This window comes from Lissotriton vulgaris, chromosome 5 (assembly GCF_964263255.1).
Source record: "Lissotriton vulgaris chromosome 5, aLisVul1.2, whole genome shotgun sequence".
Classification (NCBI taxonomy): domain Eukaryota; kingdom Metazoa; phylum Chordata; class Amphibia; order Caudata; family Salamandridae; genus Lissotriton; species Lissotriton vulgaris.
The window spans coordinates 405,350,027-405,374,908 of NC_141693.1; the positions used below are offsets into that span (position 1 = coordinate 405,350,027).

Here is a 24,882-nt window from a genome sequence, read left to right on the forward strand (position 1 = left end):
TGACAGCTGTTCCTGTAGCATAGTGACTCTTTCATCAGGCCAGGTCACCTCAGATCAAGAAAACGAGCAACGAGGTACCAGTCTCAAATAGGCCAAAACTGGTTTAGGGTTGCTTGTGCTTCACTCTGGAGGAGACCTGGCGCGGCAGTTCAGGCTGAACTGTTTCTTTGGGAGTAGGACCAAGTCTGTTTCACAAAAGGCCAGTCTTTGCCTAAAGTGGCATAATGGGCATACATAACAAGAGTGCGGATAATTACCAGTATCCAAGATTATTACAAGCATTCCACCCACCACTTTTTTTTCTTTTTCTGATTAAAAGGAAGACGCTCATGACTGCCATTGAATAGATACACATTTCTCTACTTGCTTTGCTCTGAAAACGTAATGTCCTTCTGCAAGGAAGAAGTGAAGAAACATAACTGCATAATTAATGCTTTTTCTAGATATCACTACATCAGAAAATATTATGGGAAAACACAAAATGACTGATCATATAAAAATAATTATGGAGGTATTATTTGAAACATTTGAATGTAGAATTTCAGGCTTTGTTTGCTTTAGAAATAATACAGGGCGTACTTGTTTTAGAAAATATTCAGTTGGAGCAGCCTTTGTCCAAATACAATGTTGCACATTTTTAACGTAGTAAAAGTTTTTGTAGCATAGCCTGCATGTTGTACGAGTAACAATCTATCCATGAAACTTAAGTGCACTTGTCTTGTTTCACCGGAGTTTTCCAGCTTTTTACTAAGGGGTGCCATTTTAACTAGTAGGAAACATCTGTTTGTTCAAACACCTATAGTTTGGAAACACACACAAGCCCTCATCACAATGGGCGCCCGACAAAAATTCTAGTTGTCACGCAAAAGATTTGCTGGAGAAGACAGCCTACGGATCCAGACATACAGAAAAACAGGAATGTCAAATCTAAGCAGAGAGACCCATCAGACATTAACACAATTTCTACATTTTGTAAGGCAGCAGTGCTTAATCCATGAGAAAAGAGGTGCCAGGGCCACCCCTCAGAAGGCCACTGCAGCTTGCACCACACATTTCTCCTGCCAGTGACTGTAGCAACGCAACTACAATTTCTCGGACTCCAACAAGAGTGGCAATTCAGACTATTCCAGGCCCCCTAAGCGATGACAATGGGCTGGGCAGCAGATATTAGTCCTTTTAAATGTTTATTTAATTAATAAACAACTGTTGTGCTCATCTTCAATCTAGACAAACAGCGCCACCTAGTGGTAGGCCGTCATAAGTACCGGTATTGGCAATTAAGTGCCGGTGCAGAGCACTGGAAACCACCAGCTCAAGTTAAGCACTAGAAGGCAGCTGTCTTGTATCTGCCCTGCATCATGTGCCTACCAGTAAGCTATTGCCCTGCACTACCACTCAGTGTGAAGACAATAGCATTTTCCGGCTAGGTGATGAACGTGATCAACTTTATTGCACACTCTTCACAACTCTGTCACTCATCCAGTCAGAGAGTGGTAGCCTGCTATGGAGCGTGGGAAGTCTAAAGCTGTGGAAACTCAAGTAGGTCTGGACCAAGTGAGGCAAATACGAGAATCAGAGTAACAGCACCAAGGAAGATGATACAGGTAAGAAAAAAACATTCAACGATAGCTGCCACACCTGTGTGTGTGTGAGAGAGAGAGAGATAGGGAAAGAGAGTGTTGCAGTGTGCTCCCATCCTAGTAGTAGTATCCTTCACTGGTTACCACTTGTATCTCTGACCTCCCCTTTCATCTATAAACTGCCCACCTCTGTATGATGGGACCAAGTCTTGATGTGATGAGATAATTATTGCCATATTGTTGGCAACCTTTGTGTAATAGTGCCCTCCAGCAGAATAATATTGCCCATTCTTAGTATAATGTGGACATACTTTGCCATTATGGAACGCTTCCTTGTCATAATTAGTCAAGGGTCTTACGTTACGCCAAGGTTCCACAGGAGCGAAGATGAGAGCTCCCCCAACTTCCAGAGAATAATACTCAGAGTGTCCACCACTCTCCCAATACGTAGGAAGCTGGGCTGAGGGTCAAGGTCTGGTAGTACAGCAGGTACTGCAAACAAAACAATGCATACAATGAGTAAAAAGAGCAGATAAACAGTGGCTCGTAACCCTATAGTGTACTCAGCTTCTATGCTTCACTTACCCCAAGGATAAGGCGATAGGATCTTAAAACAGGAACCCCAAAGAGATCTTCAATAATTGTAGTCCGGAGTATCTTTACAGGGCTGGGGTGGATAGGGTACAAATGGAGGGAGGTCTACCAAAAAAAAACCTCAATGGAAAAAGGGAGGGACGGAAAGAGAAAAGATAAGAAATAAGAGGAAAGAGGTCTGAGAAGCTCTGGCCGGCCCCTGAGTATTGGACTGCAGAAGCGGAGCAGAAACTCACTCAAGAGGTGTGTCGTCCTGCCCCCAATAATAAGATTGAATGTGGAACAACCACTCCCTCTCAAAAAAAGAGGGAAATGAGGCCAAAGGTACTCAAAAGAACAGGCCTTCGCACTTGTGGAGCAGCAGAAAATAAACAAAAGGCCCAAGGATAGTATAACAGTCCAAATCTAAAATGCGGCAAGAAACGGGACATGCATAGTTTTGAGAGGCGGGGACTGGAACAGCGCCGTCCGGCTCAAGTGAGGAGAGAAGGAGCGGAACAGCAGGAGTTCACAAGTGCAAGGAAAGAGCAGTGCCGTCCGGCTCCAAGTGAGGGGAGAAGGAGCGGAACAGCGGGAGCTCAAACGAACAAATTAGGCATATGGTCAGACGTAAAGAATGTCGAAGTAGAACTCACTCAGGGAAAGGTAGACTTTAAGCGGCAAGCTCTGACAGGAAGGAAGTAGGACAGGATCTCGAACTAGAGACTCCAGAAACGCTAAGAACAAGGAGGGGGCGTGGTCACTACGAAGTCAGTAAGCCAAGCACTGGCTTACGTGGAGGATGTCCCTTAAAGCTGGTAGGGACCGTCTAGAAAGCTTCATTCCCAAAGGAGGTCTTTCAAGTTAGGGGATGTTAATAAAGTACTTCCCCGATCTGGCGTCACATCAAGCTGAGTACACGATAAGGGCTATCCACATCACTTATTCCTAACAGTTCCCCCACCCAAAGGCACTCTCACTGGTTGGGGTTTAGTTGGGTGTAAAACATAAAACTACCTAATTAATTTTGGGGCATGGATGTTTTCTGCAGGTTCCCAAGATCTGTCTTCCGGGGAGTAACCTACCCAATCCACTAAATATTGCAATTTACCCCTACATCTACGAGAGTCTAATATTTCTTTCACTTCAAATTCTTCTTCACCATCATTAATTATAGGAGGAGAAGGTTTTTCAGGAATTTGTGGAGGGGTGTATTTCTTGAGCAAGGAACGATGAAAAACGGAATGAATCTTCATTTGTGTGGATAATTGTAGTTTTACTGTGACTGGAGTTATAACCTTCTGTATTGCGAAGGACCTATGAATCTTGGTTGTAATGTTTTAGGTCGTTTTAATCTCAAGTGTCTTGTTGATAGCCATACCTTTTCTGCAACTGTATAAGTAGGTTCTAGGATGCGATGTTTATCTGCTTGTCTTTTCATTGCTTTTTTGGCCTTATTTAATTCTCTTTTAGCGTGTTCCCATACGGTCTTAATATTATCGTGATGTTCTTTCAGTGCAGGGGTTATCTAACTCTGAGGGTAGGGATATTGGTACAAACTTTGGATGTTGAGCATAATTGAAGAAGAAAGGAATAACTCCTGTAGAAGAGTGTGTGGTGTTATTACCAAATTCCGCTAAGGGCAAGATTTGTTCCCAAGTGTTAGAGAGACTAGCTAATAAACAACGTAAATACTGTTCAAGGGTTTGATTTGTTCACTCGGTCTGACCATCTGTCTGAGGATGATAAGCTGTTGAGAGTCTATGGTCTATACCTAGAGTTGAACACATCCCCTGCCAGAATTTAGAAACAAATTAGGGGCCTCGGTCTGAAATGATCACCGAGGGAAGGCCATGTAGGCGCACTACATTGTTTAAAAAGATGTGCACTAACTCTTTGGAAGATGGCACTTTCTTTAATGGGATAAAGTGAGCCATTTTGGATAACATGTCCACAACCACATATATGGAGTTAAATCCTTGACAACAGGGTAGATCAGTAATGAAATCCATACTAATGGAATGCCAAGGTGTAGGTGGAATAGCGATGGTTTTCAATAATCCTGTGGGTGCACAATGGGTTGCTTTTTGTCTTGAGCAGATGGAGCATGCTTTAACAAAAACAGATATGTCTTTGGACATATTCTCCCACCAAAACCATCTTTGACAAGTACTCATGGTCTTAGAGCTCCCTGGGTGTCCTGCCAGAGCACTATTGTGATACCATTCGATCAATTGTTGTGTAAAAAGCGAGTAGGAATGTATAATTTATCATCATGATAATATATGCCATCCTTACTGGAGTTCAAGGGGTTCTTTATCCATTCCTCTAAATGAATTTTGACATACTGGTCTCTCAAACAGTCAAGTAAGCTTAGACTCTTATGTTCCTCTGCCCCTATGATCTTATGGTTGGAATAATGAGGGGACAATCTTCTTGTGAATAAGACGCTTGATGACTGAGACGTGATAACGAATCCGCTTTTCCATGTTGTGGACCAGGGCGATACGTAATAATAAAATCAAACTCACTAAAAAATGACACCCCTCTCATTTGCCTAGGAGAAAGAGCTATGGCTGATTTAAAGAACTGAAGGTTCTTATGATCAAAATAGATAGTAATGACATGATTAGACCCCAATAAATAATGTCCCCTTTCTTGAAATGCTAATTTAATAGCTACCAGTTCTCTTTCTCCTATGGTATAGTTTTGCTCAGCAGGAAGCAAGGTCTTGGAAAAGTACGCCACTGGGTGTAAATGTCCTGTGTTCTTATCTCTCTGTGACAATACTCCCCCCACGGCATGCTGGGAGGCATCTGTTTCAACAAAATAGGGTTGAGTATTGTCTGCATGCTTGATGATAGGAGCTGAGGTAAATTCGCTTTTGAAAGCACAAAAAGCCTGTTCTACTTCTGCCGTCCAACGAAACAATACTCTCTTTTTTAGTAACCGAGTTAAAGGGGTGATCAAGTCGGAAAAGTGATCAATGAATCTCCTATAAAAATGTGCAAATCCAATAAAGGATTGTACCTCCTTTCCCGAACTGGGACTAGGCCACTGAACCAATGCTTTGATTTTCTGGGGATCCATCTGAACACCATCAGGAGAGATAATAAATCCCAAAAAGTATATTTCAGTGGTATGGAAGGTTGTTTTATCCAGTTTTGCAAATAACCAATGTTCTTGTAACTTGCTTAAGATTTTCTTTACATTTATTACATGTTCAGATTGAGAATAAATCAAGATGTCATCAATGTATACTATTACAAATATGTCTGGGTATTCTCTTAAAATATCATTGACGAAATACTGGAAAGCGGCTGGAGCATTACAAAGGCCGAATGGCATTACACAGTATTCGTATAACCCAAACTTTGTGCGGAAAGCTGTTTTTCATTCGTCCCCCTCCTTAGTTCTAATTAGATGATTTGCTCCTCTTAGATCTATCTTAGTAAATATCTTTGCCCCTCTAAGTTGGTCCAACAAAACGGAGATAAGAGGAAGGGGAAACTTGTTCTTAATAGTAATTTTATTTAGGGCATGATAGTCCAGACACGTTCTCAAACCTCCTTCTCGTTTAGGTATAAAAAAACAGAGGCGAGGATACCGGGGAGGTAGAGTGTCTGATAAAACCTTTCTGCAACATGTCTTCCAAATAGGTTTTGAGATAATCGTTTTCGGAGGGAGTCAGAGCATGTATCCTACTGTTAGGTAGTTCAGCGCCAGGTATTAAGTCTATGCGACAATCGTAGCTGCGATGGGGAGGTAGCTTCGTAGCTTCTGTTTCACAGAAAACGGATTGGAATTCTGCATAAATATCAGGCACACAGGAAGCGGCAGCTACGGTGTGCACAGCACAACATAAAGGACTAATACCATCACTGGCTTCTTGGTAACAATGAAGCATGCAATAAGGTGATTTGAGAGTGACTGTTCGGGCTGCCCAATTAATACTAGGATTATGCATCTGTAACCAAGGGACCCCTAAGATTGCTCCAAAGTTAGGAGCATCTATAAGATCAAAGGTCAGACCTTCAGAATGGCCATTACTGCATACCAGAATCAATGGTGGAGTTAAATATATGTTATTAGCTCCGAGGATAACTCAGTGCCATCCACAGCTCTAACTGGTTCTAGGTGATCCTTGGGTCGAAAAGGAATTCCAAGCCGTTTTGCTAATTGAATGTCGAGAAAATTGCCTGTTGCTCCAGAATCCAACAAAATAGACATATTATGCCTGCTCTGGACTGAGGTTACTAAAGTGACACACAGAGTAAAATGCTTTACTGTTCTGGGCAGAGTGTTTCTAGATGTGGAGATCTTCTTAACCGTGGTGCTTGAAGAATCGACCTCAGCTTTCTCCAAGCTCTCTAGTTTTCCTGTAAAAGAGAAGTGTCCAGGTTAATAGAGACCTTCTTAGAAGGGATACAAGGACGTACAGGACATTCTCTAGCGTAATGGCCTCCTTTTCCACAGTATAGGCAAAGATTATTTTTACGCCTCTTGTCTTTCTCTTCTGCAGATAGAGGACCTCTCAATCCACCGATTTGCATAGGTTCTGGATTATCTTTATTTTCTTTCTTCTCTAGTCGTGACATGACATATTTAGGAGAAGTAGTTCTGGATTTTTCACCATCTTCTTTCTTGTAATCTATGATCTAACTTAACAGTTAGTTCAATAAACAAAGGGCAATCCTCTGGAGGGTTGACAATTTGGGACAAGAGATCTTTTAACTCATTGCACAGCCCTCGACAGGACAAGGATGTCCTCTTATTATCCGGACAATGTGTCTCAGCAATTAATCTATTGAAATTAATGATATAAGAAAGAAGGTCTTTGGACCCTTGCTTAAGTTTATGAAGGACATTATCACTGGCTTGCATATATGTATGCTTAGCAAAGAAACAAACTCTTCATTTTCCACTGAAACAGAGCAAAATATAAAGTAAGGGGTCATTGTTTTCTACTAAAGGTACTGCCCATTCTGCAGCATTGCCTGCGAGATAGGATATCACAAAGGCTACCTTAGTAGCATTGTCTGGAAAAGCTGCTGCCTTACTCAAAAACTGCAATTGACACTGGTTCATAAATATATTGTATTTTGAACTGTCTCCAGTAAATCTCTCTGGCATGGCTAGTGGAACAGGTGAGGGGGGATGAACTGTAACCTGCACAGGGTTATGTCACTATTTTCTTTAGGAGAGGACGCTTCTGACTGGGATACAGGGACCGTGAAATGAGCTGGTTGGATATAATTTTTTCGGGTCTTGGGAATGGTACCTGAACCCTTATTCTCTGTTGGACTTTGGGATTTTAACTGAAATACTTCTGCCTGTAACCTTTGGTTCTCTAGTCTTAATCTCCCTACTTAATTTAGCAATTCAACCATGACCACCGCTAATTCCTCAACTGTAGGATTGTGTAAGGCAGATTGCAGGGTCTGCTCTAAGGAGATCCCTGTATCATCCAAATTCATTCATTTTCGCTCGGGTGGAAAGAGTTTATGGGCTTGGCTTGCTGTCAAGGGTCTTACGTTACGCCAAGGTTCCACAGGAGCGAAGATGACAGCTCCCCCAACTTCCAGAGAACAATACTCAGGAGGCACTCGATGAGGGCTGTTCACTAAAAGTATGGGGGAATATTCCAAGGAGTGTCCAACACTCTCCCCATAATAGGAAGCTGGGCTGAGGGTCAAGGTCTGGTAGTACAACAAGTACTGTAAACAAAACAAATCATACAATGAGTAAAAAGAGCAGTTAAACAGTGGCTCATAACCCTATAGTGTACTCAGCTTCTGTGCTTCACTTACCCAAAGGATAAGGTGATAGGACCTTAAAACAGGAACCTCAAAGAGATCTTCAATAATTGTAGCCCGGAGTATCTTTACAAGGCTGGGGGGGATAGGGTACAAATGGAGGGAGGTCTGCCAAAAAAAAACCTCAATGGAAAAAGGGCAGACGGAAAGAGAAAACATAAGAAATAAAAGGAAAGAGGTCTGAGAAGCTCTGGCCGGCCCCGGAGTATTGGACTGCAGAAGCGGAGCAGAAACTCACTCAAGAGGTGTGTCGTCCGACCCCCAATAATAAGATTTAAGGCGGAACAACCACTCCGTCTAAAAAAAAAAAAGGGAACTGGGGCAAAAGGTATTCAAAAGAACTGGCCTTCGCACTCGTGGTGCAGCAGAAAATAAACAAAAGAAAGGCCCAAGGATAGTAGTGCAGTCCAAATCTAAAATGCTGCAAGAAACGGGACATGCATAGTTTTGAGAGGCGGGGACTGGAACAGCTCCGTCTGGCTCCAAAATGAGGGGAGAAGGAGCGGAACAGCGGGAGCTCACAGGTGCAGGGAAAGAGCAGCGCCGTTCGGCTCCAAGTGAGGAGTGAAATAGCGGAACAGCGGGAGCTCACAGGAGCGGGGAAAGAGCAGGGCCGTCCTTCTCCAAGTGAGGAGAGAAGGAGAGGAACAGCGGGACCTCACAGGTGCGAGGAAAGAGCAGCGCCGTCCGGCTCCAAGTGAGGGGAGAAGGAGCTCAAACAGAAAGGGAAAGGTAGACTTTAAGCGGCAAGCTCCGACGGGAAGGAAGTAGGACAGGATCTCGAACAAGAGACGCCAGAAACGCTAAGAACAAGGAGGGGGCGTGGTCACTACGAAGTCAGTAAGCCAAGCACTGGCTTACGTGGAGGACGTCCCTTACAGCTGGTAAGGACCGTCTAGAAAGCTTCATTCCCAGAGGAGGTCTCTCAAGTTAGGGGATGTTAATAAAGTACTTCCCCGATCTGGCGTCACATCAAGCTGAGTACACGATAAGGGCTATCCACATCACTTATTCCTAACAATTACTGTCATAATGGGCATATTCAATGCATAATTGGCATGAAGGAGCCCACCCCATCACTATGGTATCCACGCACAACATACTATGAGAACTGTAGGCAAGATGGTGGCCACCAATGCCATGAAGGGGAGTATTATTGGGATGACTATGCTCACCATGGCATAATCGGGCCCATGCTTTTTTATGGACATTTCGTTAACTACAACTAGACCAGGTACAAAAATAATGCAGTGCTTCCGGGAAACACTCATCAACATAGCACTGCAAATTGCACCTTAGTAAACATGTACAAAACCAAGAATCCGCATAAGCATGAATTTGTGTATCTCGCCCAAGCCAACCAATATTTACAATGGGTACTTAGAAGACGTATTATCTGAGCCAGGAGCCGCAAATCTCCTGATGTTTCCAGAAGCAACATCGCTCCTACGCTGATCCAGGCCCACCATCCCTTTGCGCTGGCATGGGCCTCAGATGCTCTCCAGTTGTGGTCATCATCTCGCTTAGGTACAACCAGGACTAAGCTGATGGTCTCAAGCATCTCAAAGAACAATCTGCAGAGTGAGGACGGCTGGCTCATCCAATGCCTCTGAAAGGATTTTGGCTACCCCATCTTAGAGTACCCTGATGCTCAAGCATACACATATCGTATGAAAAGGATGAAGTCTCCATCTCCCTCCTGGCAGAAAAGACAAAGTTGAGATGAGCCTGCTGTATAAGTAGTAGTGGTCTGACGTTTACTCACACAGGGCCCGATTCACAGAACTAACTTAAGACAAAATCCTAAACTTACTACTTTTGGTATTCACAGAAGTTAGGAGTTTGTCTTAAGACAGACTTAAGACAAACTTAAGACAAAATCCTAACTTCTGTGAATACCAAAAGTAGTAAGTTTAGGATTTTGTCTTAAGTTAGTTCTGTGAATCGGGCCCACACTGTCCACAGCTCACTTCTCTATACTGGATCTGCGGCAGGTACCAATAGCTACATGTGCAATAAAATGAGTTAGAAGGCACAATATTAGGAGATAACATCCACCAACCCCAGATTTGCATCAAAAGTAGACCTGTAACACTTGATCATGAATACTGATAAAGCAACGTTGTTAAATGCAGTAAATGATGTTACCTTTTAGAAAAATAGGAATCTTATGGGGTTAGTTATGTATAACAGAGTAATTTACATAGTTCAGCCGTCTTAAACAAGACCACTTGCCCCATAAACAGCAGTGGCACAAATCCCTAAAGAGAAATACTACTTCAGCATATCTATCATTGGGTCATCATACTGAACCAGACTTGTGCTTTAGCTCCAGTAGAGAGCATCCACAGATAGTAGAACCTGCCTCGGGCACAATTTGAGCAAACCATGCTATACACAGAAGTATTTTCAGAAAAAAAGACAAGCTGATGTTTGGGTATAAAATGATTACATGCCTGTGAAGATTGGAAGGCTTAATCCTGTATTGTCTACAGTGCGCCAGAATGCATTTGCTACCATGGCTGTCATGTACGGCTTATGTGGAAGCATTTGATTATTAAGGTTAATAAAGACTTGCATGACATTATGCCTGTTGCTGAGGCATAAGCCTGTAAGACCTGTCTGCTGTGTGCACCAGTACGATCTATGTAACCCGAGCTTCAACACAGTTGTAGACATTTTACTTCTCCCTTTGGACGTGCAACAGGGAGAGATGTGTGTTTTAATTTGGGCACCAAGCCCCTGCCATGTACTTCCTCAGACAGAGTTTTTAAAATAAAGTGGCAAGTATAACTAAATAATAGTGCTATATACATTTAGTGAACAAAACACACAAATGTATACATACATTTAAAACAAAGGTTACAGGTACTTTATATTTAGGCTCAGATTTCACAAGCACAAAGCCACAGAAATTCAGGAGTTATAGTTACCTGAGCGAACTATAAATTACGCCGCCACAATGCACTGCTTATGACCTCACATATTAAATCACTTATTACACAGTCAGTGACATCACTGATTACATCACTAATGACATCATCCAGTGATTGCGAGTGCTTTCTAAAAGTTGATAACTGTTAAACATATATACTAAAATATTAAAATCTGCGTGTGAATGGGTGTGTGAGTGACTGTATGAGTATGTGAGCGAGAGTAGCTGAATGGGTGCATAAGTGGGTGCGTGAATAGCTCTATGGTTGAGTGAGCAGATGTGGGAGTGGCTGTATTGATGGGTGAGTGGGTGTGTGAGTGGCTGTATGGGTGTGGCAGTGTGAGTGGCTGAGAGGGAGTGGCTGCAAGGGTGAGGGACTGGATATGTGAGTAGCTACTTTGGAGACTGTGTGGCTAAGAGATTGGGTGTAACGGTGAGTGGGCTATTGAGTGGTTGTATGAGTGAGTGACTGAGAGGCTTTGTGAGTTAGTGTACAAGTGGCTGTATGAGTGAATAAGTGGGTGTGTGAGAAGCTGTATGGGTGAGGGACTGGCTGTGTGAGTGTATGAGTGGCTGAGTGAGTGACTGGGGAGTGGCTGTGTGAGTGGTTGCATGGGTGAGAGAGTGGGTGGGTGTGTGAGTGGCAGTATGGGTCTGTGAGTAGGATTGTAAGTGGTTGTATGGGTGTGGGAGTGGTTATTTGAGTGTGCAAGTGGGTGTGCAAGTGGTTGTAAGAGTCTGTGAGTTGTTTTGTGGGTATGTAAGTGGTTGCATTACTGTATTAATGATTGTATGGGTCTGTAAGTGGGTGTGTGAGTGGTTTTATGGGTGAGCAAGTAGTTATGTGGATATGTGAGTGGGTGTGTTGGTGTGTGAGTGATTCTGTAGATGAAGTTATCAGTGATTTCATCAGTGATGTCACTGACCATGTCATGAGTGATGTAATATTCGAGATCATAAGCAATGCATTGCAGGGGCATAAGGTATAATTAGATCAGGTAACTAGAACTCCGGAATTTCTATGGTTTTGTGCATGTGAAATCTGGGTTTAACTATAATGTCCCTGTAACCTTTGGTTTTATTTTTTTTCAATGAACTTTTAAGGCTTTTTTAATGCTATTTCCTAGCTATAATGCCCCTGTAAACTTTGTTTTTTTCAGTGAGTTTCAAACTTTTTTAAATAATATTTCCTAACTATAACATTCCTGTAAACTATGCTTTTTTGTGAATTTGAAGATTTTTTGTAACCCCTTCCGTTCAGGGGTAATTCCCCCCACTGTGCTGGGGGTCAGGGGGGACATGCGCAGCCCCCCGGGGCTCATGACGAGCTCAGCTCGTCATGAGGCACGGCGCCCGTGCGCTCATGACGAGCTCAGCTCGTCATGACCACACCCGTTTGCATGGAACGCTCAGCATACCAGGGGAATTATCCCAGTGTGTAAGCGTTCCATGGCTCATGACGAGCTGAGGTCGTCATGAGCATCAAAGAGGTTAATGTTATTTCCTAACGGTAACCTGAAACCTTAGAGAGTGGGTGTATAGGAATATAGGTGTATAGTGGCTCTAATAGGTCAGTGAGTGGGTGTGTGAGTGGTTTTGTGGGTGTGTGAGTGGCTGTACGGATCTGTAAGTGGGTGTGTGAGTGATGGAATGAATGTGTGAATGGGTGTGAGTAGTTTTGTGGGTGTGTGAATGGGTGTGTTAGTGGTTATGTGAGTGGATGTATGGGTCTGTAAGTGGGTGTGTGAGTGTTTTTTGCATAGGTGTGTGAGTGGTTTTGTGTGTGTGTGGGTGTATGAGTGGCTGTGTGGTTCTCTGAATGTATGTCAGTTGCTGAATGGGTGTATGAGTGATTGTTTGTGCGGGTGTGATAGTAACTTTGTGAGTGACTGGGCCAGAATAGAATCTCGCCTGCCTCTTTAACTACACTAGAGCTGCGTAATGGACCATGAGGAAATGTCTCCAGTGTCCTTGTGTGATTGTAAATTCGTAAATGTGATTGCTCGTTGAGGTCTTGAACAACAGATCTGTGGTAACAGGAATCCTTGCTAGAGAAGTGGACGAGACTACAAAGAGAGGAATCTCCACCAAACAAGGTGTCTTCTAAACTTTATGAAGTATGGGTTTATTTGTTTGGTAGAGCTGTCTTCGTATTCCTCTGCATCAAGAACTCGTCATCAAAATCAGCAGGAAACACGATTGGGGTCCTTTTGGTAAGCTGTCCATCCACATGGTGAAAGGTGGGAAGACCTTTGAATACTACTAAGGAAAACAGGGTGGGACCAAATGGGTGGTGCTTGCAGATGATTTTGGGCATTTGCATACTTAATTAACACTGAGAACCATAGACTCTGCTCCTTCCCAGAGACAAGAAAGAAACAACTCTTCACAGTCACTACAGAGTGTGTGGAGCAATCCTTCCATCTGTTTTCCTGCCCGCTCCCAGCAAGCAGGAGTAGTTTTCGCTTCAGCCCGCTGGGAGCAAATAAATTTACTATTTGCTCTTGCTTGGTGTGAGCTTTCAAAACTTCCACCAAGTGACAGCAAATAGTTATGTCCCGGGAGTAGGCACCCTGGGACATAGGGAGCCGGCCCTGGGGGTGCCCGTTGCCAGAGCCATTAATGGATTCAGGAGGGGGGCCACTCGGGGAGGTGGTGGTCCCCAGAGCCGAAAACGGCCTGGATGGAGTGCTGCTCGGCCCCTATCCCAGTTTAAATTTGACAATGCTCCGGAGATGTGGTGCTCCCTGGGCCAGGAAATGACCCAGGAGGGCAGCCTAGTGGCCCACTCCCCTTTAACTTTAATTTGTGTCCCTAGGAAGGTAGTGGTGCCTGGGACCCTTAAGGGCAATGGAGGGTGGTCCGCACAGCCCCCCTACAATTTATTAATGAAGCTCGTGGGAGATAGTGGTTCCCAGGGGTCTTAAATACAGCAGGATGGGGCCAAGGAGCCCCCCGCTGTTGATAATAACAATAGGCCTGCCCCGGGAAAGTGGTGGTTCCCGGGGACAAGATTGACCATGGGGAGGGGGGGTGCTTGCATCCCGCTCCCTATAATATCTATAATAATAAGCCCTCGGGACCTGGGGGCATAAATACTACCCTTTCAAATTTCTCTTGACAATTTCATACAGGAAAAAACACACTGAGTCTCATTTGCAAATATATTAGGCCCGACTGAATTTCAAATATTGGGAGCTCCTTAAATTGACACGGAAAGAAACTCATTTTTTCAAAAAGATTTGTAAACTTTGAGGATTATGGATGGGTTCCCTTCAGTAATCCAGATTTCATCAACAAAAATTATTGTTCTAGGTACAGCACTGCTACAAGAAAATTTTCTATGTTTGACGGAGCGGCTACATTTTGTAGCAATATCTGTGCTACGTTGAAGAGCTGAAATAAAATGGTTTGAAAATGAACAGATATTGATTAGTTCCACCACTTCTAGTCAAAGAGAGTGTAAGGTCCCCCAGGGGTCCCATCTCATCGGCTCTAATAAACAGCAACCAAAGGCCAAAGTTACTCAAATTACTTAACAGTATCACAAGCATTTACAAATATGTACTTCGTCTCCTAGAACCACCACTGCTATGGTGAGTGCACTGAAGTCCATAGCATACCAGGCTATGTTACAATCAGTCTATCTATAACTTATCCATCGGTCAACAAAAAAAGAGTCTTCTTTGTATATACTAGTCTAGGACAAGGGTGCAAGGGAGGCTTATAAAATGACCCAAGTGTTTCTCTCTCCCCAAAAGAGGGGTGACAAGCCCACAACGTACAAAAAGTAAAGAACTTCTGAGTCGTGGCTTAATTGGAACTTTCATTCACCCTGGAGTAAATACAGTAAGCAAGAGCTTACCTCTAAGAGAATTTTTACAGAAACGTACTCCAGGCTCTGCACTCTGGCCACTGTACGGAATTATAATTATTATAATTTGTATCTGTAAAGCGTGAACATTTCACCCCTCAAGGGTTTCAATGCGCTAGGGGGCGTCGGGGAGATTAAGTGAGCCACCCAGGCCGTTTTCGGCTCTGGGGACCACCACCTTCCCGAGTGGCCCCCCTCTTGGATCCATTAATGGCCCTGGCAACCGGCACCCCCAGGGCCGGCTCCATATGTCCCAGGGTGCTAACCCTTTAAGCAATGACCCATTGGACATTGGGCAGTTGGTCAATGCCCCTCAGACAATCCATCCTATTTAGCCTGGGTGCTTCAATGTACTATGTTCCTGTTAAGGGCCTCCAGGACACGCCTGATGGTCTCAAATAGAAAAAAAGAAATCACATGTTGGGAGAAAACTCCCAGCGTATCAGTAATTTTTTGTTTTTCAATTAAAAAAACTCCTGCTTTAGATGCTTGCTTTCGAGGAACAAAACAAACTGTGTTGAGTTAACTCATCAAACATGGAGCTCACTCAGCAAAGTTTTAGTGCCTTCAAAAAGCTGCCACCACAATGGTTCTGGTGAGTCCATGTGTATTAACACCTGCCTGACATCTCCAAGTACAGAGGCGATACATCCCTGCTGTCCTGGCAGACAGGCGGAGATACTCAAACTGAAGGCCAAAGTCTTGTGTGGCAAAGGTCTGTCATACTTTTGAAGTTTGAATCCCTTCTACAGCCAATAAAGAAACCACCGTATCAGGTGCACATTCACCATCAGCCTAGTTGCACTAGGACAGTTCAAACATGGATACAAACCACCAACATGCTGCATGTGCACCACGTCTAAAGTACCACTAATCTTCCACTGAGGTCTCAACAAAACTAAGTCACAATCAGGAAGGGGGTGAAGGCAATACTATGTAAAACAAGACTTTGGATTGTAGAAACACGACATAAAGCCTCGAGCAACGTTTAACAGAACATTTTACAGGCCATGCCTTCAACCTCATAGGTTACAACGGTCCTGGCCTCAGTGGGGACTGATGAAAGGGGTCCTCAGCGCCATAGAGCCTCCAGGGCCCAAAGCAAAGCTCGAATTTTGTCAGATGAACTAGACTAGCATACAACGAAAAATACTCCTGTTGGTGTAGCCAAGAAACAGGTCTGGGGGTACACTGTACACAGCTGCTCTTGACGCGCAACAACAATCGTGTTTTTTTTCTTCTCTGGGGAGCATTCTGTTCTACTGTTTACTTTTCAGGAAAATAGTTTGAAATATAAAGCCGCCCAAGGAGCTGGATAAATAAAATCAATAGCATCGAAATCGTGTAAATCAATGATAAGGGGGGATTGGCCTCCAGCAACATATTAAGGATGCTGAAACGGTATACAAGAATTGAGACTGCTGCCTCGTTCCTCTGTATCCAGCATCTCTTTCTCTAGCACATGCAACAGTGCCACCCTTTTCATGACAATCTGTAAGGCATTAAAAACAGGGAATAATGAACGCAAACAGCTTTGAGATGAAACCAGCAAATAAGAGGTTTTAGGAAGATATACTCAGAAATGTACTTAAACAGCAAAACAAAATTAAAAATAATGGAAAAACATGTTACACAAAAAATATGTGATTAACAATGAGCGGCAGAAGATAATGCCAACAACAAATGATGGACAGATTGCTGAATGAATCAAACATTCACCCCCCCCCCCCATTCAAGAGATCCAGGTTAAATCCATTATTCTTTTGCTCAGTTCCCCACCACCGTTTAAACCAGGAACAGAATCAAGACTGATTTGCATATGGATGGGTGTAAACTGGAGTGGCGAGCAAAAGAACAATAGATTAAACCCAGATCTTTGTGACTGGATGTGAATGTTTGCAATGTTCAGCATTCCGTCCATCAGTTGTTCCTTTTACTGAAAGTATTTGGGCACATCAACTGAAAATGACGATATGTTCATGGTTTCTCTGGTTAAAGGTCGAAGATTAGGAAAATAACTGCTTGCGTTTGGGAGCACATTGAGAACCAGGGTTTGAGAGCAATGTGCAGGTTGAATTAAACCAATCAATTTAATATGAACATGTTCACCCTTCTTTCAATAGCATTGGCATGATCTATAACATGCCACAGTGGACAATAGAGAAGGCAGCCCACTGATTAAAATGCTTGGTGCTTACACAGAGAAACTCTTTAATCAATACGGATAGCCAAGCACAGTTCATAACTCTTAGGCTAAATCAACAAAACAAATACATCCTTGATCGAATGAGCCTTCGGACTGGAGGTAAATTGGTTTCTTTGTGCTTAACTGTGTCTCTGCGTGCAAGCGGACAAACAATACTACATCACGGGTCTCCGTCATGTCTTCTTTTCAGGGTGGAGCTTCTTCAAGGTTAGAATGCCGAGCTCACAATGCATTGGTCTGTAAGATGCCCTTGTCTGCTCTAGACTCATCTTTGCATCCTGATGCAAGGATTATCTCACCGAGCTGTAATAAGGAGGCGCATGTATGTATGTGGTATTTCTATAGCACGAACCCAGCCACCAGGCACTGAAGTGCTGTACAGGGCCAGAGGCAAGCATACAGTCAACAAGTGACAGGAGAGATACTGAATTCTGGAGCAGAGGGACGAAGCACAGATGTGAAAACAAGAATGATGAATTGATCCCTAGCATTATAACAATGGTACCTCTCACCCACTACGCATCATTAATTCACTATAATTAATCCAAAATACAACAGCTGAAGCGGCAACGTGAAGAACGAGGAACCTAATACATGAAAAAAAGCGTTCAATAGAACATCATGTGAACAGAAGGAAAGCCTTATTTATCTCCGTCACAAGATGTTTGCGAGAAAAAAATATTTCGACAATACTGTTTGATGAGAAATTAAATGAAGACGTATCCACCAGCCATTGAGCCAAAACATCATCCATGTGGAAGACAAGGTCTGTTCATATGGAGGATGGAACCCTGCTATCAGATGGGCAAGTAAGGGTCGGTACTCGGAACGAGTTGAAGTCTAAGCCACAGAGATGGTATCAGACTGAATAACTCCTTTAGCCCCTTGGAAATTGTCGAGGCGTGCACTCCCATTTTATGACGTGCACGTCTGGTTACTCTTTGGCTACAATCTCAAATAAAAATTCAGACGGAACAACTCCTTTCAAATATCTGAAAGTTTTCACCTACTAGTGGTCTGCATGCAACGTCATTCCTTTATTATTTATTTAAAATGTAAATACATGTTTCAAATGCAAGGGGTCTGACGCTATTAGAGAATGGTTATTGAGCTGAGACATCTTGGTCCACCATTTACAGATGAAGAGTCTTTATCCAGGCAGCACATAAACATGTATCAGCAATAAGACGGATACAATGGGGGCACAGGTGTGGGGCTGCTGTGTCCAGCCCCACTCTCTGACCAAACGCACAACCCTGGAAACCACGTCGCACTTAAAAGAACGGAACGTGGGAAGGCAACATTGCATGACATGCAACAATCACTGGAAATGCTCGCATGACGATGCTGCCAAATTTACATAGATCAAACGCGTATTCAAATATACAGGCTATATACATGTCTGTCATCAAAGTAGGTTGATATATTCATTTTGAACACATCTCACTAGCACCATAATGGAGGAAATTAACAGAAATCTCGCAAATGATGCAAGGGCTCAGCCAAGCACCGGGGCTGAAGCATCCAGCCTTGCAGCCGGAGCGGACACGCCCCACGAGTTCTCAACATCAACAAAACCCTCGGGGTTCTAGCAAGTTCTATCTTCCTCAAAGTCCGGCGAGAAGGGGCACCGCCTGTCAGTCCTCTCACATACACACGCGCACACACAATGCATGTTGACATACAGAGCGCGCGAGAGCCCGTGTCACGGTGACATGTGCCTGTTACCTTTTTTCCTTTCTTCTTCCTGTGGGCGTGCTTGGCATGTTTCTCCTTCGCCTCCTCGCTCATTTTACAGGGTGAACGTGCGAAGCCGGGTCACTTTCCGCCCGTGTGCCAACATCCAAATCCGCAATGAATAGTCAAAAGCCCCAAAAAAGAAAAACAAGTCCGCGCACCCAGGACGGGGCGCGGTTTACACCCAGAAAGAAATTGTTGCGCCTGCTCGCTCTTTCCCCCTGCCAGTCGGCGCTGCTATTGCTCCTTGTCTGACTGGGACGTGGCCGGTAATTTCATTTCTGTGCACTTTCCATTGTAACTTCTGCTCGCCTGTGGCGTGAGAGCGCGCTGCGCGCACCGCCGCCTCGCCTGCCTGTGCCTGGTGTTGATGAGGCGCTCCCAGAAGCGCGCCCAGCCTCAGCCCGCTGCTGACAGGTCTCAGGAGCTCCCACCGCGCCTGATTTGCTGCCGCGCGCAGACGGGGGAGCGTCGTCTGAGCCGCGTGCGCTGCCGCCCGTGCACACAAGCACCGAATGTGCTGAGCGCACCGGGCGCTTGCCAGAGGGAGCGGAGAGCGGGCACCGGATCACGTTACCCAGCCGTACACGGCTGCCTGGCTGCCACGAACAATACGAAGCGAAAGGCGCTCCTTCAGGGGGTGGCACGGCGGAGCCTCCCGGCGCACCGCAGGTGGTGACATCGATTAAGGAGTCTGCCGGCACCCACAAGCCCGTGGCCGCTCGTAGACAAAGCAGAAATATATGAATATGGAGTTGTGAGAAGTCTGCTTTACATTAAAAACAACACAAAGGAATCCAGAACCCCCCCCCCCATGTCCCCTGTTTGGATGATGAAGGAAACAGAAACTGAACTTCATTGGGTCTCGGTGGCCATGCACTTGCTGCACTATTAATAGTCAAACTATTGAATAGAAGGGGGAAAGCTCCCTTGATTTAGTATGGAGGACAGTCTCTGCAGGGTTAAATGTGTGCCGTCCCCTGGGGCAACTAGGGCACACGCTAGCAGCCTGAACACCGACCTCCTCGGCCAGCGTTCACCCCTCCCTTTGACCCTGTTCCTGCCGCTCTTTCTGTGATATGTTGTCTCCAACTTTACCACCTCATGGAAACTCAATGGCCAGGAGGATAAATAGAGAGGTCCCAGGGACACCCCTGATGAATAAGATAGAGGAGCTGACTAGGGCAATCAAAGACCTGGCTAGGACTCAGGGTGCATTTTCTGACCTTGGTTTTGTCCCTGTGTTTGAGCACAGCACAGGGTGCAGTGTGAAGTGGTTTACTGAGATCTTTATCATGGAGAGGTCCCTTCTTCAAGACTCCGCTTATTGTTACAGGCAGTCTTTCTGTCCTATTGCAGAGTTACTAGCGGCAAGGCTGGACCTTTCTGGGCATAGACTGGAAGGTGAACCTATCACAACAATGAGTTACCACAGACTTGGCCCATGGTGGAGGTGCGGTGGCTGTCGGGGACTGCCGCACCACCGCAACCGCCAGGGATGTGCAATCAGTGGTGGTGGTGCCGCTGTGTGAGGCCGCAATATGCCTGGCAGGGCCGCTGCGCCAAGCATATTGCAAGTTTCCTCACTGCCAGTGGTCTCTTTGCAGTCGGTCTTTATGCCATGAAACTGCATGCGGTGAGGAAACTAGGGGGCCCTACAAGACCCCCTGGTGCCTCAATCCATGGGGATGCAGGCAGGGGGTCAGATGATGTGTTCCCCTGTCTGCATTCATGCCCAGTTCCAGCACGGTATGGACTTTATAGTCCATGCCGTGCAGGAACTTGCTTTGGCATTCCCATTGCGGTGCTTTTTTCACAGGCACCACTGTAGGAACGCCAAAGGGCTGTCCACCAGACAACGAGGAAACCCTTAATGTGGCGGTCGAGTTAAACGGTGCAGGGGTGGTGGCGTGACACCCCGCTCCCGCACCACCAAACGTGTAATCAGACCCTTAGTCATGCCCCAGTTGAAGTACTTACAGTCCCGTCCGCCTTACCCATGACAAACACTGTTTTACTGATCTCCACAGCATTCAGGACCTGCAGCTCAACGTGCCAGGGGGACTTCAGCGAAAGGATCGGCTCAACAGAAGCACATTTTCAAACAGCAATGCAAAGTAGAACCACTTGAATAGGACGCAGGTGGGAAGGGCAAGACCAGAATCAGTGTCACAATAACACAAGCAGATAGTGAATGGAATCTACTCCTATAACCAGGGCCGGACTGGCCGTAGCGGGCAACGGGCTTTTCCCCCCGTGGGACCGAAGGGGTGGGGCCGGTTTTGTGCCAGTGGAGGCAGCTTTTCTTATTGGGGGCCAATTTTGCAGCAGTGCTGCTAGGGCCGGACTGGGAACCAAAACGGCCCTGGCAAAGTGCTCGGCCGCAGCCCCCCCTCCCACAGGGGTTGGGGGTGCCGCCGAGCTCTTTGCCGGGCCGGTTTTCGGCCGATTTGGTTACAGGGCCGATTTTGCAGCCATGCTGCAAAAAAGGCCCAGAAACAAAATTGGCTCCCAGGGACCCAAAACCGGCCCCCACCCGTGCGGCGCACCAGGGGATTGCCCGGTGCCCGCTACGGCCAGTCCGGGTCAGAGTGCTGCAATATCGGCCCCTGTAAGAAAAGCCTAAGCGGTGCCTTTTGCTAGTATGCCGCTCCCCCCGCTGCTCCTAGGGCCGGTCGAGCAGCAACCTACCAGGTTTCGGTGCTGTTCCCAGTCCACCCTGCCTATGACCGTTATGAACTAGTGAGGGACATCTACAATTCCCAACTAGGACCCTACCAGGGCAATGTGAATGTAAGCACTAAGAAATCTGCAAATTAGTCATGTGCACCAGAGGCAAGAGGCCACACGTTTGAACAAGAGGAATCACCCACACAGAACATAACACTGAATGCACCCCGGGAGTAATTAATTCCCCAGTGCGCAGTTTCCAACCTAAAACAATTTAGTTTGCTCTTCCTTTTCAAAATTGCCAGGCCTGAGGGCCCAAAAACCCATTTCAAGATACTCACTTCAAGCGTAGTTGTGGTTAAGTTTTAAAATACCGCGACAGATCGGCTATCCGCTTTGAAACAAACCACTATTGTGCCACTGCTGCTCACCCTGAGATAAAAGGAGTAAAACAAGTTACGATGGACCATACCCGTACGCAACCTTCTTGCCAGCCACTAAGCTGCCAGTTTATCATATGCACTTTTTAGCCTAATTGAAGGTGACCACAATGACACCCCTCAGCAACATGCCATTAGTTGCGCTGCAAATCGCTACATAAAACGAAACAAGTGAATGTTGCACCTAACAAAATAACACAACAAATGCAATAGAAATAATAGTAGGAGCACAGAAATACTGTAGGTTGGAAGCGCTCAGAAATATACGCACAGGTCTTCTAAAGTGTCTGGTATTCATCATATGGCTTGTCCTAACCAAGAGCTTACATTCTGGGTGAACTAAGTTTTTCCAGACTATTCCTTCTTCACTTAGCAACATAATTTATTAAAGTTAAAAATACATGCATAGTCTCTTTTCTCACATACACTCAATTATAACTGTTCTTCATAAAAAAACATGGACTTCTCCAGCTGAAAGAAAGAACCCTATCTTCAGCAGGAGGAAGGTACAAATGTCACAAGAAGGTCAGTAAGGAAATGCCCATAGGCCTGGGCACCTTCATAGGAGTAGCTTGTGGTATGAGCTCGCCCTGATGGGACACAGGATCAGTTACAGGCCCAGGAGAAAGGCTATGTTGGGCTTCTTAGTGCCTGCTGTCTTCTGAATTAATTTTAAGTGACCATACTGTGTTCTGTGAGAGAGATTTTTCCGTTTTGGGGTGTTGTAGCAGTAGTCACCGACTGATAGGCTTCTACTTGTTCCAGGGTGGGTCAGAAGTGAGTACATAAGTGTTTCTAAATTAGTTGAACTAATACTGTTATGTTTCCTAACAACAGTTTAGAAGCTGCTTACTGAAAAAATGGCAGAGTTTGCTCCCACTGTTAATCTGATGAGACCATTAGAGTTGCCTCTTCTCAGTTAGCTTGCCATGAGAAAGACTAGATTTTCTAGAAGTTCTCAAGGGTGTTAAGAAATTACGATTAGCCCACTCTAGCCAAATTCATATATACCAATGATTTCTACCAAGGAAATTGCCTAATAGGCCGGGGGTTGACAATTTCAATCAGCCCTGGCTCCTCTCAGTTTTTATTGTAGTACTAAGTACCGACGAATACCCTTATGGGAAACAGCCTTTCCTACGTGGGCCTAAGCATGCGTGCCGTTTCCTGCAAGCTGAATAATGCTTGCCTTAACCATGCATATGCTTGGTTAAGGCAGTCGGCGTTCTAGCTGTCTGAGCGGATGGGCAGGGAGAGCAACCAGAAGGAATGTAGCAGGTTGGCCCGGGATTTGGCTTGGTAAGTTGGGCTGGGACCAAGGGAGGTGGGGCTATATTTTAGGGGTGGGGCTGGTTTTAGGGCTCAGGGCGGGGGGTCTGGGTAGTTTTTAGGGCAGGAGGCTGAGTTTTAGGGGTCAGGGCTGGTGGGCGAATGGGCAGTTTTCAGGGCTGGGGTCCCGCTTTTAGGGCTCAGGGCTAGGGTGGGAGCCGTTTTTAGGTTGAGCCTGGGCAGCGCAAGCGCTGCTGCGCGGCATGCTGTATTGAGGTATGGCATACAAGCTTCACTCATCTTTTTATTTGGCTCCTGTTACTGTCCTTCCTAAATCCTTGCTTTTTATTTGTGAATATCCTTGTTAGTCAATCAATCAATCAATCAGTCATTTGTTAAACGCACTACATACCAGTGAGGGTCTCAAGGCGCTGGGGGGGGGAGGGGAAGTGGGGCCGCTACTGATCGAACAGCCAGGTCCTTAGTGTCCTCCTGAAGGTCAGCAGGTCTTGGATCTGTCGGAGGCTTAGTGGGAGGGTGTTCCATGTCTTGGCGGCGAGGTGGGAGAAGGATCTCCCGCTGGTGGTTGTTCTTCAGATGCACGGGACGGTGGCGAGTGAGAGGTCGGCAGAGCATAGCTGGCGGTTGGGGGTGTAGAAGGAGAATCGTCTGTTGAGGTAGACTGGGCCGGCCTTGTGGAGTGCCTTGTGTGCATGGATGAGGAGCTTGAAGGATATTCTCTTGTTGACGGGGACACAGTGCAGGTTTCTCAGGTGGGGGGTGATGTGGCCGTGTCGTGGTACATCGAGGATCAGTGGTGCCGATGCGTTGTAGTCGATTGAGGAGCTTGGTCGGGGCTCCCGCATAGAGGGCGTTTCCGTAGTCGAGTCTGCTGCTGACGAGGGCCTGGGTGACTGTCTTTCTTGTATCTGTCGGGATCCATCTGTAGATCTTGCAGAGCATGCAGAGGATGTTGAAGCAGGAGGAGGAGACGGTGTTGACTTGCTTGGCCATTGAGAGCGTTGAGTCAAGGATGATTCCCAGGTTGCGTGCGTGGTCAGTGGGGGTCGGGCTGCCCCCAGTGCTGTTGGCCACCAGGAGTCGTCCCAGGCTGAGGGGTTGGAGCCGAGGATGAGGACCTCCGTCTTGTCCGAGTTCAGCTTCAGACGGCTGATCTTCATCCAGTCGGCGACGGCCTTCATTCATTCTTGGAGGTTGGCTTTGGCGGTGATGGGGTCCTTGGTGAGGGAGAGGATAAGTTGAGTGTCGTCGGCGTAGGAGATTATGTTAAGGTCGTGCTGTAGGGTGACGTGTGCAAGCGGGGCCATGTAAAGGTTGAACAGTGTCAGGCTGAGGGAGGATCCTTGGGGTACGCCGCAGATGATCTCGGAGGCTTCAAAACGGAACGGGGAGGTTCTGCCGGAGAGGAAGGAGGTGGTCCATTCCAGAGCCTTGTCTAGGATCCCTGCGGCGTGGAGGAGTGCGCTTAGTGTGCGGTGGCACACGGTGTCAAAGGCGGCGGAGAGGTCTAGGAGGATGAGTGCTGCAGTCTCCCTGTTGTCTAGCTGGGTCCTGATGTCGTCGGTGGTGGCAATAAGGGCGGTCTCAGTGCTGTGGTTGCTGCGGAACCCTGACTGGGAAGGGTCCAGGATTCTGTTCTCTTTGAGGTATCGGGTTAGCTGTCTGTTACCAATTTTCTCGATGACCTTGGCCGGGAAGGGGAGCAGAGAGATGGGTCGGAAGTTCTTGAGGTCTCTTGGGTCTGCCTTGGGTTTTTTGAGT

The 24,882-nt window shown here is 45.9% G+C and overlaps 1 protein-coding gene across 3 annotated transcripts in view; it reads right to left on the reverse strand.

Annotated features, from left to right (window-relative positions):
- Nucleotides 1–24,882, reverse strand: part of ANK3 (ankyrin 3) — a 2,005,091-nt gene that overhangs the window by 1,295,172 nt on the left and 685,037 nt on the right. The window contains exon 1 of one of the 3 annotated variants that reach the window (XM_086921757.1): nucleotides 18,713–19,037. The exons of the other annotated variants lie outside the window; for them this stretch is intronic. Within the exon in view, the coding sequence (XP_086777883.1) occupies nucleotides 18,713–18,775 (63 nt within the window). The 5' untranslated portion in view covers nucleotides 18,776–19,037. Of the gene's footprint in view, nucleotides 1–18,712; nucleotides 19,038–24,882 lie in introns of those variants that run through there. 3 annotated transcript variants of the gene reach the window in all.